General features: G+C 41.8%; 1 protein-coding gene across 3 annotated transcripts in view; it reads left to right on the top strand.

Annotated features, from left to right (window-relative positions):
- The first annotated feature begins 335 nt into the window (after positions 1-335).
- Positions 336-20,035, top strand: part of HEATR3 (HEAT repeat containing 3) — a 36,262-nt gene continuing 16,562 nt past the window's right edge. For all 3 annotated transcript variants that reach the window (XM_081215508.1, XM_081215507.1, XM_081215509.1), the window contains exons 1-11: positions 336-651; positions 795-967; positions 2,956-3,043; positions 4,952-5,064; positions 7,300-7,409; positions 9,664-9,804; positions 11,311-11,588; positions 15,879-15,969; positions 16,076-16,233; positions 16,519-16,601; positions 18,027-18,163. In XM_081215508.1, the coding sequence (XP_081071634.1) occupies positions 517-651; positions 795-967; positions 2,956-3,043; positions 4,952-5,064; positions 7,300-7,409; positions 9,664-9,804; positions 11,311-11,588; positions 15,879-15,969; positions 16,076-16,233; positions 16,519-16,601; positions 18,027-18,163 (1,507 nt within the window). In that variant the 5' untranslated portion in view covers positions 336-516. The remainder of the gene's footprint in view (positions 652-794; positions 968-2,955; positions 3,044-4,951; positions 5,065-7,299; positions 7,410-9,663; positions 9,805-11,310; positions 11,589-15,878; positions 15,970-16,075; positions 16,234-16,518; positions 16,602-18,026; positions 18,164-20,035) is intronic.

Below are 20,035 nucleotides of genomic sequence, written 5' to 3'. Positions count from 1 at the left end.
GGCACAAAATAAAATCGTGGTTAATATTTTTTGAGCACCTACTACATACATACATCAGGCTTGGAGTTAGGCGCTTTACATAATATTTTTTAAGCCTCACAATAACCTGGCAAGTTAGGTATCCTTAATCGCATTTGATTATTATGGAAATAAAGGTTTGGCAAGTTCAGTAACGATAAATGTCACTAGCTGGTGGGAGGCGGAGTCGGTTCTACCCTTCAAATCCAGCCTTCCCCTTCCTGAGAAAACCCATAAGACGCGCCCCTCCGCAAGGTCTGGGCCCGCCCAACCTCCCCTTTACGCCTGCGCTCTCCCCGCGCTGGCCACCACCCACCTTCGCCGCCAACACGCCACGCGCACGCGCATTGCTTCCCCATGTGGGCTCCGGCCGTCATCGGGCCCAGCTGAACAGTAGTGCGTAGACCCCTAGACTGCAAGATTTTGCTGCCAGCTGAGCAGACTCCACCCTCTTGCTGTTGCCCTCCTCTCTCGGTCTTCCCGCCAGGGCAGTTCACCATGGGCAAGAGCCGGACGAAACGCTTCAAGCGACCTCAGTTCTCCCCTACGGGCGACTGTCAGGCCGAGGCGGCGGCGGCGAACGGGACTGAGCCAGAGGAGGACGACGGGCCAGCGGCGGAGCTGCTAGAAAAAGTGAGGCGAGGGCTCGCCGGGCCGCGCGGGGAAGGGCGGGGGTCAGGCCTCGCGTGGAGCCCCCCGGCAACGCCACACGCCCCTGCCGCCGCGCCCCCGCGCGTGCGCTCTGCTCTCTCTTTGACACTTGTTCTTTCCTGCAGCTCCAGCACCCGAGCGCCGAGGTCCGCGAGTGCGCCTGCGCGGGGCTGGCCCGGCTGGTGCAGCAGCGGCCGGCGCTGCCGGGCCTGGCTCGCCGGGACGCCGTGCGACGCCTCGGGCCGCTGCTGCTCGACCCCAGCCTGGCGGTGAGGGAGACGGCGGCTGGCGCACTGAGGTGAGCAGGGAATGGAGTCCGGGGTGGTGCCTCGGATCCGGGCCCACGGCGTCCAGCTGGCGCCTCCTGTGTGCCACGCACCGTAGCTAATCGGCTTCATCCTCAGTGCACTTGTCTGCGGCAGCTCGGGAGGGCCGGGAACTGCAGAGGCTCTCCTGTTTGCAGAGGGGGCATTTGAACTCAGGCTTCAGACTCCGGAGGACCCCAGTATAAATGCCAGTTGTTCTAGGTGCGGTAGATTTTGAGCAGGCAGGACATTGAGCAAGACAGCCAAGATCTCTGCCTTCACAGAACCCGTGTTGATGCGGAGACAGACAGGAAACCAGTAAACAGGTGAAACCTAACATTAGATCGTAAGTGGTGCTATGGAGAAACCAAGAGGATGATGAGTTGGGGGTGGGAAGTTACTTTAAATTGGGTGATCTTTAGATGACATTTGTGAACTCTAGCCTCCTGGCTCTGGAGGCTAGAGCCAGGCGTGGACAAACAAGGGAAAGAGCATTCCTGACAGAGGGAACAGCAACAGCAGAGGGCTTGGCATGGTTAAAGAATGGGGGGCTTCCCTGGTGGCGCAGTGGTTGAGAGTCCGCCTGCCGATGCAGGGGACACGGGTTCGTGCCCCGGTCTGGGAAGATCCCACATGCCGCAGAGCGGCTGGGCCCGTGAGCCATGGCTGCTGGGCCTGCGCGTCCGGAGCCTGTGCTCTGCAAGGGGAGAGGCCACAACAGTGAGAGGCCCGCCTACCGCAAAAAAAAAAAAAAAAAAAAAAAAAAAAAAAAAAAAGAATGGGAAGGTAGGAAGGTTATGTGGCCGAATAGAGTGGAGGGCAGGCATTGTAAGAGTTGAGGCTGGAGAGATGGATAAGGATCCGGTGGTGTAGAGCTAAAGGACCTATTCTAAGCAGGAGTGACTGGTCTAATTTACCTTTTCAAAAGGCCACTCTGGTAGCTGTGCAGAGAATGGACTGTAGGGGGGGCAAGAGTAAAGTTAATATTTGTAGTTTTCATAGCTCTGTCTTTATTTATTCTGTTTCATTCATTGATTTAGCAAGTATATATTGAGCGCCTGCTGTGCACCAGGCAGTGGGCTAGGTCGTGGGCATGTGGCAGTGAACAAGACACATAATTTCTGTCCTTAATGGATCTTACAGTATTGAGGGAGGCAGGCATTATGCAACTAATCACACGTGTGTAATTACAGCCAATGATATTTACAGAAGATGCTCTGAGAAGGTATACCTGAGGGTTCAGGGAAGAAAACCCTAAGGGCGTGATGTTTGAGGTGAGATCTGGGGGATGAGTGGGGATTAACCACTTGATGGAGGAAACGATGTGTGGAAAGCCCTCCCCTCCCCCCAAAGCATACACACACTGAGCGCTCTTGGAAGATGGCGAGGCTTCATATCCTGAGTGCCTAGCACAGTGCTGTGCACTCAGAGGGGAAGCAATGTCTTTCCAGTCAAAATTAAATTTAGTCGGGATTGCTTCAAGGGAATGTCTTTCTCAATAGTCTCACCCTTCCTACCCTGGAAGTCTTGATTCCAAGAAAAGTTCCCTTCGTATAAGATCAGGCAGGGGACTTCCCTGGCAGTCCAGTGGTTAGGACTCCGTGCTCTCTCTGCAGAGGGTGCGGGTTCAATCCCTGGTCGGGGAACTAAAATCTCACAAGCCAGGCTGTGTGGCCAAAAAAAAAAAGATCAGGCCATGACTGATTCACATTAAATAGGAGAAGTCTTCCCTCTCCCTGTGTATCGTCTCAGTCCTGAAAACGAAGCTGTTGCAAGACAGAGACATCTGTTTACTTCATGTAGAGCAAGGATCAGCATAGGTGGAGATCTGTGGATTGGCTGTGCAGCATCTTACAGGAATCGTAAGCGATTTCTTCAGGGAAACCTTAAGTATGGGTAGAAATAGAAATAAACTTGAGCGCTTAATATGTTTTGTGACATGTGGTCTGAAAGTAAAACCTGTTTTAAACTTCTTGTGTAGAAATCTCAGTGCTTGTGGTGGTTTCGAAGTTTGTGATGACATGGTGACTAAGGATATCATGACTCCGCTGGTCGCACTGCTGAAAGAGGTATGCCACTTTCCCAGGTCGCTGTTAGTATACACACTCAGACGGTTTGGGATTTTGTTTTGCCTTTTTTTTTTTTTAAATAAGTTTATTTATTTATTTTTGGCTGCGTTGGGTCTTTGTTGATGCGCGCGGGCTTTCTCTAGTTGCGGTGAGCCAGGGCTACTCTTCGTAGCGGTGCCTGGGCTTCTCATTGCAGTGGCTTCTCTTGTTGCGGAGCATGGGCTCTAGGTGCGAGGGCTCAGTAGTTGTGGCTCGTGGGCTCTAGTGTGCAGGCTCGGTAGCTGTGGCGCACGGACTTAGTTGCTCCACGGTATGTGGGATCTTCCCGGACCAGGGATCGAACCTGTGTCCCTGCATCGGCAAGCAGATTCTTAACCACTGTGCTACCAAGGAAGTCCCTGTTTTACTTTTTAAGTACTTTGGTGTTGGTTATTTTGTCTTCCCTCAAAACATTCTATAGGAATTGTATTTCTTTCCTGGAAGCACTGATCTCATCATGTATACTAGTCTCTAGTTTGTCCCCACTACCTTTATTTAACTGCTTGTTAGAAAAGACCTTCCTAAAACTATAGACTGACTCCTTTAGACTTTAAACTTCATGCGATGAAAATAATTTGTATTTATTGGTTGCTTATTTATGTGCTAGGTGCTGTCTTGTGTATTATTTCACTTATTCCTTGGAGCAGTCCTATTTGGCAGGTATTGTTATTCCTGTTTTACAGATGAGGAAGCTGAAGCACAGACATTAGGAATTTGCTGAGAAGACTAGATTATGTTCTCAGATTTAATCATGCCACCTTTATTGCATGATGTAGTTCAGGGATTAAGGAGCTCTTCCTCCACCGTGCCTCTGGTCCACTATTCTGTATTGATGGGTAATTTTCACTTGAGGCCATATAAAGAATATCCAGTTTTGATAAGAGGTGTCAGTCTTGTTCCCTTTAGAACAGTGATTCTACTAGGGATGATGTGCCCTGCAGGGGACATTTAGCAGTGACTGGAGCCATTTTTGATTGTCATGGCTTTGGAGTAGGGGTTGCTACTGGCATCTAGTGGGTAGAGGCCAAGGATGCTGCTGAACACCCTACATTGCGCACGGCAGCCACATGCACCACGGCAAAGAATCGTCCCACCCAAATGGCAATAGTGCTGAGATTAAGAAGCCTGCTTTAGAGGGTGCCGTGGATTGTAGGAGAGGGGCAGAACTGCAGAGTGGTTCAGAGCACCCACTTCGGAGCCAGGATGCCTGGATCTGAATCCCACTTCACTAGATACTAAGCTACACCTTCAGCAAGCTCTCTGTACCTCTGTTTCCTATTTGTAGCAGGACATTAGGGATAAGAGTTCATCTGCTTCATAGGTTTGTGGTGAGGATTAAATGACTTAACAGACATGAAGTGCTTAGAATAGTGCCTTGCACATAGAAGGTACTGTATAGATGTTAGCTCTTATTATGTGTTACTTTTCTTTGCCTTATATACTATCTTTACCACGTTAGATAATATATTTTGTATTGATTTTACATTTTCACTTAAAATGTGAAATGCTTTTTATCCAGTTTGTACAGTGACTTGTGAATCTTTCTTGTCTGTATTTCTTGCCAGAAGGGTGCAGGGTTACAGGAACTGTACTGTTTATGAGAATTTGATGGGCTTGTTAACCACTATTGTTTTTTTTTTAATTTTTATTGAAGTATAGTTGATTTACAATGTTGTGTTAATTTCAGGTGTACAGCAAAGTGCATCAGTTGTACATATACATATATCCACTCTTTATTTTTTTCTTTAGATTCTTTTCCCATATAGGCAACCACTATCATTTTTGATGTTTACTTTTTGTGATTCTTCACTGTCTTTCTGTTTAATTATTCTTTTGAACAAAGTTGCTAATCATGGTATTTGGTTTCAGTGTAGTACTGGACTGGATTCAAATGAGATGTCTCCACAGGAAGAAAAAGATCAGAACAGAAATTCTATTGAAAACATAGCCAATGAGGCCGTGAACGTGCTGTGGAATATATGGTAAGATGCTTTCCAGACGCAGCCTCCTGCTTCAGTGCTACTCAGGCTGCTGCTCCCTCTGTTAAACTGCAGAGGAATCTCTGTTCTCTTTGGTAGGCGTGTAAATCTGTGATGTTAGTGCTTGGTCGGAGGTCCCATCAAGTGACCTAAGATCAACTGTCCTTCCCAAGCCGTTTTCCTCATAGCATCACTACGTCCTTTTTTGCTTTACAGCTCTTCTCTCCAGTCATTGCTGCTGACAAAAATAAGAGGAATCATGGCCATTAGTACCCACTGCACCTCCTTCCTCCCCCACTACCCGTGTACCTTAAGGAGCAGTTGTCTTAAAGCCAGCCAGGCTCCAGTGCAGTAGCTGCTTTGGCCTGGCATCTGGAATGAGACAGGGACCACAGACCTCAGTGGGTGCTTCACTCCTCTGCCGTGGCAGGTGCCACTTGACAGGGAGGTAGGTGCCCGAGAAGAGCTCCTTTGGTCCCAGTAGGAAGAAGGCCACGCTCCATTCCATCATTGTAACAGTGGCCCGGGGCGGGGGAGGGTGGGAGTAGGGGTGGGGGTGGGTGGGCTTGCTTTTAGGAATGGAGATGGCTGGAAACACAACCTGCATTTTTTTCTATGCCATTTTATTGTCTCACATTTCTAGCCAGATTCTAGCAAGAATCTGTCATTTCCTTATTTTTCAGTCAGCAGCGATGATTATTTCTGACCTAAAGCACAGGTACTTCATAGAATACAAGGTTAAGTTGGATCCTAGAAAGCTGCCTACATAGCAATCCAAACTTGCCTATGAGTTCTCTCTTTTTTTTTTTAGTTTTTGTTTTTATTTTTTAATTTTTATTGGGGTAGAGTTGATTTACAATGTTGTGTTAGTTTCAGGTGTACAGCAAAGTGAATCTGTTATACATATACGTATATCCACTCTTTTTTAGATTCTTTTCCCATATAGGCTATTATAGAGATATTGAGTAGAGTTTCTTGTGCGCTACACTAGGTCCTTATTAGTTATCTGTTTTATATATAGTAGTGTGTATATGTCAGTCCCAATCCTCCAATGTATCCGTCCCCCCCGTGATTTCATTTTAAACTAGTGGATGCATTCCACCAGGAAAATTGGAGAGATCAGATCTGAGGAAATGCCATATTCAAGCAAGCTAGTGGGTGCTGTTTTTCAGATAACTTTAATATATAAATTGTTGAACTCAGAAATTTAAAAAAAGTTTTCTTTGAAAAGTGCCTGAAAAAGTGGTCTCCACAGTGATCTCTCTTTCCTGAGTGCCCATTATCTTAACACGTTTATGCTTTATTTTCCTGACTATACCTGACTTTACTATGGGCTTCTTGAGGGGAGGTTCATAGCAGTGTTGCAGTAACTAGATTGGATGGATGGATGGATGGATGGATGGATGGAGAGATGGATACACAAACAGAAAATAGTTTATCTTTAGACAGCAGGATTGAATTTAATCATTTAGTCAGCTCTGTTAGCTGTTAGTCTGTCATGTGTATATATGGTATGTCTGGAGGAATATTCTCTGGAACCAGGGATAAAATTATTATAATTAGTTCTGTTTACCCTATATTTAGCATATATGTTAATTAATAACATTGATAACATTAATTCTGATTCTTTTATTAAAAAGTAGTATAATTTCAAAAATATTTATTTTAACAATTTCTCTGTTGCAGACTGCAAATTCTGTTAAAATTATAACAGTCTAGATGGAATGAATAAAATTTTAATTTTGCTTTCTTTTAAATTTGTACTGTTAGTGTAATAAGTATAAAGGCCTTTTATCCTTACTTTAATTTATTATTACTGTGATATAGTGGAAAGACAAGTAAGCTGGACCCAAAGACTCACCAGTAACAAAGTGTGTGATCTTTGGACAGATCACTTCACCTCTTGGGGTCTGAGTTTCCTTATCCACAAAATGAGGAATTGAAGTAAATGATTTCTAAGCTCTCTTCCATCTTTAACCTCCTGTAAGGAAATTGGCGTGCAGGTAAAGAGGTTGGCTAAAAGATCCTACTGTGATGGAAATAAAAATACAGATAGCCAGTTGTGTTCCTGCACAGTGACTATGAATGGGCATTGGTTTCTTCATCTATAAAAATGGTGGGTGTTTGACTACAACTCTTTGGTTCTTTTACAAAGCCTAATTATTTTTTCATGAATTTCTGTGGTTGATAATGTTAAAATGTGAATAGTAAAACTCTTTTTTCCCCCCTTCAATTTAGTGAATGCAGTAGTAGAGCAGTATCTATATTCAACAAAGAAGGGTGTTTGGAGATTATATTAAAGTATTTAAGTAGGTTTTCCACCAATGTTGACCTGGCCATTTCAGTAGGTAAGTGAAGAAAAGTATGTGTGGCCTTATTCAAAATTTTTTATTCAGACATAGCATGTTTATTCTACAGGAGTGATTTTTTTTTCTCATTGTATGTAAATGCATAGCTGAGTTCTATTCTGAATCTTTTAAAGTCTGTGATTAATGCTTTACTTACTCATGTAGTTTTCCTGCTCTTGACCCTGAGAGGGAGGAAAGTAATTATGTTGAGCATATGTGGTTTCTAGTATACTACCATTCTTAGAAGGCTTTATTAATTCTTGAAGCTTTCATCTCCCATTTACTGAGAAACAGTAACCCACAACTACCAGGCCTTTGAGCCAAAGTTAATTGGAATGTAGACTTATTTAAATGGCTTGTACCACTATCTCATACTTCCAGAAGAATACTTCTGATAACCTGTGCTTTTTTTGAGAGAGGAAAATAAGTGATTGGAATTTCACATAGGCCTGCTTGCCTTCCAGACAGGGAAAGCAAAGTCTGGCAGCCTCAGCTGCCTTGGCTCCCTTGCCTTCTGTACATGGGGTTAGAGAGCCACCGGGGGCCCTTACTCAGCAGGGGGAGGAGACAGAAACCAGAGGGTGGGTGGCTCAGCAGAACTCTGGGGGCAAGTGGAGAAATAATGGGTGAAAAGCATTTTTTTCTACCCATCATAATATAGGCATCTGGCTGTCCTTTTATTTAACTGTGTATTTCTCCTGGCAAGGACAAGTTTATTCCGCTTACTGAAGTGTATTCCCCTTACCAGTGTTTCTCTTGGCTCTAGTGGAAATAGAACAGAAAAGGAAAAAATAATAGTGGAATAAATACTACTGAGAAAAAATTTTAAATCAGTTTCTCAAAATGGAATCTTTGGCAAAGGGGAGATTTGTGAGTAAATGAGAATTTTAAAAACAGTCGAACTAGGAAATTGGTAGGTGACTTTTAGTCTCAGAGGACAGTCTTTATTACAATAAGAGAATTTCAGGAAAGTTCATAGCTTTTAAAGGAGAAACTTCACTTCTGTTTTGGGGCCTTAAGTTTTATAGAGTTGGTTATTTATTTAGTTTTTTTCCTAAAGAACTTTTTTAAAGAACTTTAAAAAAATGGATCAGAATAAAATTATTTTGCATTAAATAGCAGCGTTTTCCTTGGCACTTACCTAGGTTCATGATTTTTTAAACAAATGTCAAATTACTTTTGTTTTGAAAATCAAGCACAGCTTATATACAGTAAAGGGAAATTCTGAGATTCCATACTATGTATTAATATAGCTTTCTTTGAGCTTGTGTTGTCTTAGCAATCACAACTTATCTTGTTTTTTTTGCTAAAGTGAATTTAATTAGTCTCTTAATGAAAAAAGTACTACATTGGGATGGAATATATGTATATGTACATATATACATATATATGGATTTATATCTAAATGTATTTTGGAAACCAAAATAGAGCACAGCAATAGCATGTATTTTGACTACTAATTTGGATGGGAACGATCTGCTTTGGAAGTTTTAGACCTGGAAAGAAATGGATTTGTATGGTCTACAGTATCTCAAAGAAAACAGATTTGGGCTTGCTTCCTCATTTGTGCTTCAGTCAGACCTTTCATGCAATCCCAACTTGTTTTTATACTTTCAGTTAATTATTTCTAATTTACAAGTTGTAATCCATTGTCTTGTTCTAATGCCAGAGAACAGTTAAGTGCTAAATAAATCATATGTCTATTAATATTTTACCCATCTCTTAATTTGCTCATATTTTTATATAAAATACTTTTTTCCTTAAATATGTTTCACCAGAAATAACTCTAACTTTTAAGGTCATGCTGAATTTCAAAGAAGCCAGAGTGTTCCCAAACCTAGGGCTTGTCTTTGACAACAGAACTACCCTGAGAGTGTTGTCAGTGCACTGGTGTTTGGTCCGCAGGCTGTTTGCTACTGGTCTGTGATGAGTACAGAAATAGAGGCTAAACCTTTATAAATGTTTATAGTAATTCCACATTGTCACGGCGGTTAAGAGGCTTTTAAATTATATTTTATAAAAGTATAGTTTTATAAAGGATTAGAAATTAAGAAAAAAGGTCTTTTATACCTCTGGCAGTTTGGGAAGCCTCATTTGCATGTACCATGTTTGAGGGAAAGCGTATATCTCCTACAAAAGCTACCTGTGTCCAAAGAACTTGTAAAGATGCAAATGTTTTTTGATGAGTTATTTTGGTTTAAATTATCCTAGCAGAATTCATTTTTTTCTAAATATTTCATGTTTGTCTTTATAGCATATTGTTTGCAGACGGTGACCGAAGATAACCCAGAGCTACTGAAATCTTTCAGTGCCCCAGCATTGCATGTGCTGGAATCAGCAATGCTTTCACCTGTCAATTCCATGGAATATATTCTATTAAAGACATTGGTGGCAGGTAAAGTTTAGCCATATGTGATAGTGTGCTTTTTTAGTAACTTGTAGCAGGTAAAGATGGGGGACAAAGTTATTCCCCCATTTCACCACATCAGGGCTTTCTGTGCTTAGTCTGTTCTGAAAATTTTAATATTTTAGTGGAGACCCTTAATTCAAGCGGTTCTGCATAGTTTCAAAGCCTTCTAAGATTAAATTTGTTTTTAGTTTAACAAACTACTGTTGTCTGATAAAGAAATGCTGTTGTCAGGACCCCCTCTTATTTATGAACCAGTGAGTTCAGAAGTTGACTGTAGTGTAGGCATCTAAGACATGACCATTCACTTTCCTATAAGATCTTCACCTGCAATGCATCTCCCCAGAATTTCTAAATACAGAAAGAAGAAATAATCTGATGACATGTCAAGTAGTAGGAAACTTATTATATATTTTCCTCTTGCCCTTTGGTCTTCCAGGGGTAACTTATCTTGAGAGGTGGTTTTTTCCCCTAAACTGATAAAATACACATAATATAAAATTTAACATCTTAACCATTTTTAAGTGTACGGTTAAGCAGTGTACATTCGCATTGTTGTTTAACCAATCTCCAGAACACTTTTCATCTTGCAAAATGGAAACTCTGTACACATTAAACAACTCCATTTCCCTCTCCCCTCAGCCCCCAACAGCTGCTATTCTCCTTTCTGTCTCTATGGATTTGACTGCTCTAGTCCTCAAATAGGTGGAATCATACAGTCTTCTTTGTGACTGGCTTATTTCGCTTAGTGTAATGTCCTCAGGGTTCATCCATGTTAAAGCATGTGTCAGAATTTCCTTCCTTTTTAAGGCTGAATAATATTCCACTGTATGTATATATGACGTTTTGTTTATCCATTCATCTGTGGATGGACACTTGGCTTGCTTCCACCTCATTGTTGATGAATAATGCTGCTATGAATATGGTTCTACAGATGTCCGTCTGAGTCCTTGCTTTCAATTCTTTTTGAATATATATACCCAGGAATGATTTTTATTTTAACCGTCACATTTTTTTTTTTTAATTAGTCTAACTACTTAGTAGTAGCTATTTTAGTTTCATAAGCAAAAAACCAAGAACCTGCTCTCTGGTTGTCCGTGAGACCTTGGAATTTTACTGCATTCCATTCCACTCTTGGAATATAAGAAGCTGCTTAGGAGAGCAGCTCAGGTTAAGATGAAAGAAAGCCAGGCAACTCAGTTTGTCGTGGTAGAAGAAACTCGATCGGTATTCTCTTGATCTGTTGCTCTCTGGTGTATCAGAGCAAGGCATTGTGTGCCAAGAAAAGGAGACGATTGTGAAGGACTGCTGTAATAAAGGGAGCTGCCTCAGTGCAAAGCTTTTTGACATTTAATAAAAACTGAACAAAGGCAGTGGGATCGGGATTTTTTGAAATTACACCTGAGCTTAAAGAACCACTCTCATGGAAACTGTATTTAATAAAAGATTTCACAGTTGATTTCTTTGTCCTTATGCTCATTTTTTTTTCCACAGGCACAATTTGGAATCTAAAGGACATTATTCCATCCAAGAGTCAGGCAGAAATCATAAATGCCATACTAAAGATCTTATCTGAAGTTCTGGAAATGGATGCTGGTAAAACAGTTATTCAAATGAAGGAGGCCGAAACTCAAAGGATAAAAACTGCTGCAGAGACTGAGGACACACTACAGAATGTTAATGGTGATGATTTGATTGAGGATGATGAAATGGAAGAAATTCCTCATAGAAGGAAAGTCAGAAGGAAAGCTTTCATTTCAGATTTACTTCCAGTAAGTCGGATTGATGCTTTCAGACATGGATTAATACAGCTATTTTCTTTCAATAGGTATCCTAAGCTTTGTAGGAAAATGTTACAGCAAAGTTAATTATAAAGTGAATTTCAGTTTAAAAAAAAAGTCATGTTTTCCCATTAACTTATAACTCAGAAATCTCCCAAAGGAGAAAAAAAAATGTCCTAAGACAAAACTTTTATATAGAGAAGGTTTGAAAGATGCGGTAGACCAGTACTTTTGCAGCACTTCAGAGACATGTGGTCATCTCCCACTTCAGTTACATATTCTCTCCCAGACTGTCTTCAAACTAAAGGAATTTTTACTTTGCTTGAATTGTCCCTTGCATTCTTGTCTCTTTTATTTTAGTGTTTAGCCTTACCAAAGTAGCAAGCCAAACTTTCATTTACCCCCCACTGGCGAGCAGAGGAGGTTGGGTGATTATGAAAATTAACGATGGTTTGTAGTTTTTGCAGACTGGTTTCTAGTTTTTGTTTGTTTGTTTGTTTGTTTATAAATTTATTTATTTTTGGCTGCGTTGGGTCTTCGTTGCTGCACGCAGGCTTTCTCTAGTTGCAGCGAGCAGGGGCTACTCTTCGTTGCGGTGCGCGGGCTTCTCACCGCGGTGGCTTCTCTTGTGGAGCACAGGCTGTAGGCACGTGGGCTTCAGTAGTTGTGGCACGCAGGCTCAGTAGTTGTGGCTCGTGGGCTCTAGAGCGCAGGCTCAGTAGATGTGGCACACGGGCTCAGATGGAAGCAGAAAGGCAGATGCTCTCAGAAAAGGCTTTGTGGACAGAACACCTGAGCTGTCTTAAAGGATGGCGTAAGAAACAGCACGGTGAAAGCGGGTTAGTGTTGTTTGAGGGGACTGGCCGCAGGAAGACCAGACAGGAGGCTGCTGAAGTCATTCGGAAGAAAGAATGAAGCCTGAACTGGAAGAACCCTAGTAATGTCCTGTCACACTTTCTACCATCTCACTCGTGGCCTGTCCTGATTCATGCACAATGAACTGACACTGAGAAGTATCTTAAGTCAATGTCTTAGAGGGGTTTTTTGTGTGTGTGTGTGGTATGTGGGCCTCTCACCGTTGTGGCCTCTCCCGTTGCGGAGCACAGGCGCCGGATGCGCAGGCTCAACGGCCATGGCTCACGGGCCCAGCCGCTCCGCGGCATGTGGGATCTTCCCGGACCGGGGCACGAACCTGCGTCCCCTGCATCGGCAGGCAGACTCTCAACCACTGCGCCACCAGGGAAGCCCCAATGTCTTAGAGTTTTGACTTATTTATTTATTTATTTATTTATTTATTTTTGTCAGATTTATTTTTAAAGAATTCTTAGTGGGCATAAACTCATCAGTATACCACTGCCCTACATTCATGACGTCTTGTGAAGCTGAATTGGTGGGGTCTTAAAGCAGTCAAATGTTGTAGTTAAGAACTACTTTCTCACTACAAATAACTCAATTTCGTTTCTTTTTGTGGCTGATGAATACTCCGTTGTGTATATGTGCCACAATCCCCATGAATAGCTGTTAGGTGCAAAGCGTTGTGTTAAGTGCTGGGGTGAATACGAAAATGAAAAGGCCCTCCTGCCCTTGAGTTGCTTGCAGCTCGCAAAGCAGCTTAAAAATCACATCACCCCCTTGTGGTGCAAGAGGCGTGCATTTGAACCCCACATTTACTCCTTGTCTCACTTGTGCATCTGAGTCAGAGCGGGCAGAATTTAAAATCAGTAAAGCAAGATAGTCAAAGGCATAGCTATGAGCCTTGTCATTCCAAAGGGTGTTTCTAGAACCCCAGCAGCATCCCCTCAGGTACCACATGGAGGTGAGTTACAGATCTGGGATCCACATGCGGAACATCAGCTATAACAGGTCAGGGTTTGGAGGCTCTTCTGCACGTGTTGCACCGTGCTGACCAGGTCACTTTATGCTGCCAGATGCACATATACTATGTTTCCCCACCCCGAATTCCCATCAGAGCAGAAGTGGAAATTCCAGTTGGGCTGTCAGGGGGACTCTGAAAGATTGGACATCTCTGGCTGGGAGAACAGCACTCCTGCAGGGTTTCTCCATCTCCAGCCTTGCTTTCAGGGGCCCTACGGGGAATGAGTGAGTGGGGATTGAGATCCACGTCCACCAAGATGAAGTGCCACTGTTGAAAAGTATCGATATTTAACTTATTTAGAGATTCACTTTCCCAAGTATTACTTAGAAATAGAATTTTGGTCCTTAGAAAATGCAGTATTTTCTCTTAACAAAAGCTTGCTTTTTAAAGCCTATCACCATAGCTGAGTAGACTGGATGATTAACATGCTGATCAGGCAGCCAGTGTTTGAGTGCCAGTAGGGTGCTAAGCATAGCGCTGCCATGTGCCAGGAATACAAATTTACAGCCAGTCAGCTCTGGTCTTTCACGCTGCCCAGTGGCTTGTGCAGGGATCCTTTAGAATCAAAACCCTTAATTGCATCATCTAATTTAAGAAGGTATAAGCACAAATCTGTAACGAGAGAACTGACCCAAGTTGTGGCTGTAACATGCAGAGAAGTAGGACACTCCCTACCCAGCTTCCACAGTTAGCAGTTGTCAAATCACAGTCTGTTTTCTTTCATCTATTTCCCTACCCACTCTCCCCTCTCAACTACTGAATATTTTGAAGCAAATCTCAGCTGTCATAACATTTCCTCTAGATTGGTTCTTTATGTCAATTTGATAACAATAAGAAGCAGGGAAATGTTCTGAGCAGGAAAGTCAGGTAAAGAAGAGGAACTTAGTTTCAGAATTCTTCTAAGCCAGATCTTCGTAGGTTTTAAATGGATGAGAGCCCAGCAAAGGCATGTCTTATGTAGCTTTGAGTCGCCTCTAAGAAATGTTTAGTTGAATATCATACACGCACGAAGTGAGTAGGAGTAAGTTTTAGATACGTTCTTTTCTTTTTACTTAATTTTATTTTTGGCTGCATCGGGTCTTAGTTGTGGCACACGGGATCTTTCATTGCGGCGCACGGGCTCCAGAGCACCTGAGCTCTGTGGTTGTGGCCCGTGGGCTCAGTAGTTGCAGCACGCGGCCTTAGTTGCCCCGCGGCATGTGGGATCTTAGTTCCCTGACCAGGAATCGAACCCGCATTCCCCGCATTGGAAGGTGGATTCTTAACCACTGGACAACCAGGGAAGTCCCTAGATACATTCTTGCCAGCAATAAAATGAATATAAACATAAGGATTCCTATGCTACATCTATTAAATTAGCTGTCTGCTTTTTTTTTTTAAGAATGTGGTTCAAAATTACAGTTAAATCGTTGCACAAGAAGTTACTGGAGGATTAAAAATGAGTACAACATTCTGGAAAAGGAGACCAGGAATATGTCACAAGATCTATAGATGTGTTTTTAACCTTTGATCCAGTAAATCTGAGGAAATAGGATAACCAAGTAATCTGAAATATTCCGTGCTAGAGGAATGCTTAATAAATTATAATACATTCATTTAATGGAATATTTTACAGCCATTGAAAAGACAGAAAACTTTTGAAACTGGGAAACATTCAGACAACAAAATATACATTACTTTTAGCTTATGTACTGTTTTGGAGTGAAGCTATTTCACTTTTCATAGGTGACTTGAGAATTAAGGTCATATAAATTTATACAACCCATTTTGAGAATGTCAATTGATAAGTTAGGTTCATGTTATTTATTTCCAGAAGAAAAAGTCCCCCTCTTCCTTCAGTCTTTAAGAAATGCTTTATTGCAGTCTTCAAAGAAAGCCAGAAAGCAGCAAGCCTATCTGCTCCTTAGCCGAGCTCTGTTGGTCATATAAGGGCCTGTTAGTAGTTCTGGTTAATGAAGTCTTTTCCAAGAAAACGTGTAAGCGTCTAAGAGCAGGTTTGTTGTGTGTAAGTGCCTGGTGTCCAAAATGAACTCTTGTTTTAATCTTAGTATGCTGAGCTACTTCTTAACACATTAGATTAAGTTTCAGGGTGAATTTAGTTCAGAATTCCTGAATATTTTTCTGTTCTCTCCAGCTAACTAAGCAACACTTAGAAAATAACCGTGCAGATAGATGCAAACCCGGTGAACGGTGGCACACTGCACAGCGCCAAGAGGAATCATAATGCCTGTTTGTGCTTCCAGCACTTTATGACTTTTCTTCTATTTACCCACCCCCACCCATGTCCTCTATTCCAAGTGCAAATATCATTTAGTAGGCTTTAACTAAGGAGAGTCACATGAAAATATTTTTCCACACATTTGAGAGTTGGTCGTTTGCTTTTTTTTTTTTTTTTTTTTTTTAAGCCCACCGACAAGGAGCTGAGAGAGACCATAGCGTTGCTGACAGCCCAGCAGACTGCTCTGGAAATCATTGTCAACATGTGCTGCAGTGAAGGTTTGTGACCAGTTCCCATTTAGATATCCTCCCCTGGACTGGGAGGGCAGCTTCCATGAGGATTATCTTAAATAGTCCAGTTCTGTGTGATCTGCACTCTTCCCAGATCCCACCGATGATGAATGGGAGGAGCTTTCCAGCAGTGATGAAAGCGACGCATTTATGGAGAATTCCCTCAGTGAATGCGGTGGGCAGCTGCTGTCTCCCCTCTGCCTCTCCCATGAGGTTCACACCGCTCTCACCAACTACCTCATCCCCCAGAAGGTAATCTGTTTTCAGTCCAGGCTCATTCTAGAGCACGGGGAAGGCTGAAGAAAGCTGTTCCTTCTGTGTGCAAAAGAAGTACGCTAATACTGCCAGGTGTGGGTAATTGATAAGATCTGGGAAACAAAACAATGAACAGCACTGGAGGTGGGCTGTTCAGAATTCCTGAGTACCTCTTTATCAAGCCTGACCATCTCACTTTGAAGTCACATGTTGGGATTTTATAAAGGAATCATGTAAAAACCCTACTCTTTAACCTTTGCCTTACTTCTTTTTTAAATTCAGATTTTTGAGAAAACTGCCTTTCCAAACAGCACTGCAGTTGACATGTGTTCTAGAAGCCCCAGTTGGAAACCTTTGATTAGAAAGTAAGAACTTTTCTGTTTTCAAAACCATTTGTCATTATGTTATTATATGAAATGATGGACCATTAAATGGAAGATGCCAACTCCCCCCTCAAGATCTCTCCCCCAGTGTCCTGTGTATGTTCCCTGGAGAAGTGTGCCCATATGTTCACTAAGACAGGAGAGTGCACATAGCAGTGTGGTTCACAGTTGCCCCAACTTGGAAACAACCTCAATGTCCCTCAGTGGCAGAATGGATAAATAAATGCTGACATAATCATACAGTAGAATACATACAGCTGAGCTACTTCTTAACACATTAGATTAACACATACGGCAATAAAAAATCTGAACTAGAACACTGACACTGAACTGTTTCATTTAGTGATGCATACATAGGTGGTAAACCTGTAAAGAAAAGCAAGGAAATATCTGCTATAAAAGTCTGGAGAGTGGTGACCTTTGGGGTCAAGGAGGTGGGGCATGATAGGGAAGGGACAGGTGGGCCGTGAGGGCGCTGGCAGCGTTTCTTTTTTTTTTTTAATTGAAGTCTAGTTGATTTACAGTGTTGTGTTTGTTTCAGGTGTATAGCAAAGTGTTTCAGATATATATGTATTCTTTTTCAGATTCTTTTCCCTTATAGGTTATTACCCTATAGTTCTCTGTGCTATACAGTAGGTCCTTGTTGCTTATCTATTTTATATATAGTAGTGTGTGTATGTTAATCCCAAACTCCTGATTTATCCCTCCCCCACTTTCCTCTTTGGCAACCATAAGTTTGTCTTCTATGTCTGTGGGTCTACTTCTGTTTTGTGAATAAGTTCATTTGTATCTTTTTTTTTTTTTTTTTTTTTAGTTTCCACCTATAAACAGTATCATATGATGTTTGTCGTTCTGGCTTAGTTCACTTAGTATGATCATCTCTAGGTCCATCCATGTTACTGCACGTGGCATTATTTCATCCTTTTTTATGTCTGAGTAATATTCCATTGTATAAATATGCCACATCTTCTTTATCCATTCATCTGTCGTTGGACATTTAGGTTGCTTCCATGTCCTTTAAATAGTGCCAGCATTGTTTATTTCCTACCTAGATGCACAGGTGTTTGCTTTGTAAACCGTTAAACTCTGTATATCCGTTGAGTGCTTTATGTATGTCATATTTCACAATTAAAAATAATTTTAAAGATGCTGCCATGCATAGAAATTTTTCTCAAGCAGATTCCATGTGACTCATAAATGAGCTGTGCCTCAGAGGCCTTGAGTGCTCAAGCAGTTTGATCTGGTAGGATTGACAGTTCACTTTAAGAATCCTTGCTCACTGCCCTGGAACTCCTTCTTCTTACAGATGGTCCCTTTCAGAATCTGACACTTAGTTTCAAGGTCAGTGCTGAATTCCGCTGGGTTACTGTGAGAGGAACAGACTGCATTCTCTCTCTTCCTTTGCAGAATGAGCACTATACAATGCAGAGCCCTCGTGTGTCTCCAGAGCCTTGTCTCCCTCCTGGATGTGGACCATCTGGGAGGACCTGCAGCCCTTCAGACACTTGCACAGCATCTGTCACAACTGCTTTTCTCTCAGCCAGGTAAATATTTAGGCCTTATTGTGAAAAACGACTGGGATAGAGCAGAATTTTGAAGGGCCAGGAACTTGGAGTTTGTAATTATACAGTCTCTCATCCAACCTGCAGAAGCCTTTCCCAGACGGTAGCAGTCATATATTTATAGTTGCCGGTGGTATAGAGTCAAAACAAAGTGTGCAGGCAGGCCTCTGGGGTATATTTTTCTTTTTCATTAAAATTGCTTGCATCCAGTTATGTCAGGACAAATATCATAAATATTAGGGTTCATTAAGATATTCGGGTAATTCTCTATTCTTTCGTTTTCTTCTTAAATATAAAATCGTTTGATTTACATTTGATTGGGTGCTACAGATGTGTATGACAGAATTCACAAGGTTTGGGAGCACATGAAGTGGAAAGCCTCCCTCCTTTTTCTCACACTACCCAGTTCCTCTCCCAGAATTGGTCACTGTTACCGGTTTCTTGTGTATTCTTCCAGAGAGATTCTCGATACAAAAGTATGTATGTGTATTTTTAAGGCAAATGATGGACTACCATACACACAGTTCTACACCTTGCTTTTTTTCTAACACATGTCTTTCTTCAAATACCTTTGCATGGTATAAGCTGAATCTCTTAAGTTACAGGTATCTGATATGGATTAATTTCATTTGTACGCAGAAACCTAGAGAGATACTGCACATTAGTTAGTTAGGTGTTCTTTTTAATTTTTACTGGAGTATAGTTGATTTACAGTGTTGTGTTAGTTTCTGCTGTACAACAAAGTAAATCAGTTATACATATATCCACTCTTTTTTAGATTGTTTTCCCATGTAGGTCATTACAGAGTATTGAGAAGAGTTCCCTGTGCTATACAGTAGGTCCTTATTAGTTATCTATTTTATATATAGTAGTGTGTATATGTCAGTCCCAATCTCCCAGTTTATCCCTCCCCCCGCCTTCCCCCTGGTAACCATAAGTTTGTTTTCTACATCTGTGACTCTATTTCTGTTTGGTAAATCAGTTCATTTGTATCATTTTTTAGATTCCACATATAAGCAATTTGTTAACTGTTCTTTTTAAATGACCTAGCTGTACAGTGTATAATGCATGCTCTTCTAACAGATTGTCATAGTTCACTGTAGTAGAATCTCATTTAACTTCGCCACATTAAACTATAGGAGCTCAAACAAGACAGAGAAAGGAAATAGAGGTATTTTACATAGTAAAGGAAAATTCCTCGCGTTACTCTATCCAGCATGTATGTCTGGAGTGAGGGTTAATATGGGAGATATGAATCTGCTCTTATTTCTGTACCAAACGTTTAACATTTCCCCTTCTCAGACACAGTACTAAGTCCAAGAGATGAAACTCTTAGAAGATCAAAATATGGTTACTTTTGACTAAATACAAGTTTCTGTATAAGCATTCCTTCAAGAGTCGGTCTTTGATTCTTTAAGACATCTATCTTGCACTCTATGAAGAGGTGCTGTGTATTTAATGGTGCATGTTTTAGAAGTTCTAGATTAATTTTTAAAGATTAAGTAAATATTTAGAAACTCATTATATAGTTATCAAGATATTTGTCAGTTAACAGGCAGAGTTTTCAAGTGATCTCACGCTGTGTATTCTTTAGCTGGTGCCATCATGTGAAAACCACATGCCCAGCCATACCTAAGACAGGATGTCGAACAGGATGTGAGCAGTGTTAGCCCCACTCCCGTTCCAAGCCTGTACTGGGCCAGCTCTGGAGTACAGAGGTGACTGGTCATTGTGAGCTGGCCAAATGATGACTATAGCTTTATATTTCTCTCCCAGCCTTATAAACCTAAAGAGATCTGGATGGCATGGGGGGCAAGAGGGATGGGTTTCCGTCGGCCCAGCAGGATGTCCTGT

The sequence above is a fragment of the Mesoplodon bidens genome (genome assembly GCF_964165515.1).
Source record: "Mesoplodon bidens genome assembly, chromosome: 18".
NCBI lineage: Eukaryota > Metazoa > Chordata > Mammalia > Artiodactyla > Ziphiidae > Mesoplodon > Mesoplodon bidens.
The sequence above is the reverse complement of the archived record's forward strand: the minus strand, read 5'-3'. Positions and strand labels throughout refer to the sequence as shown.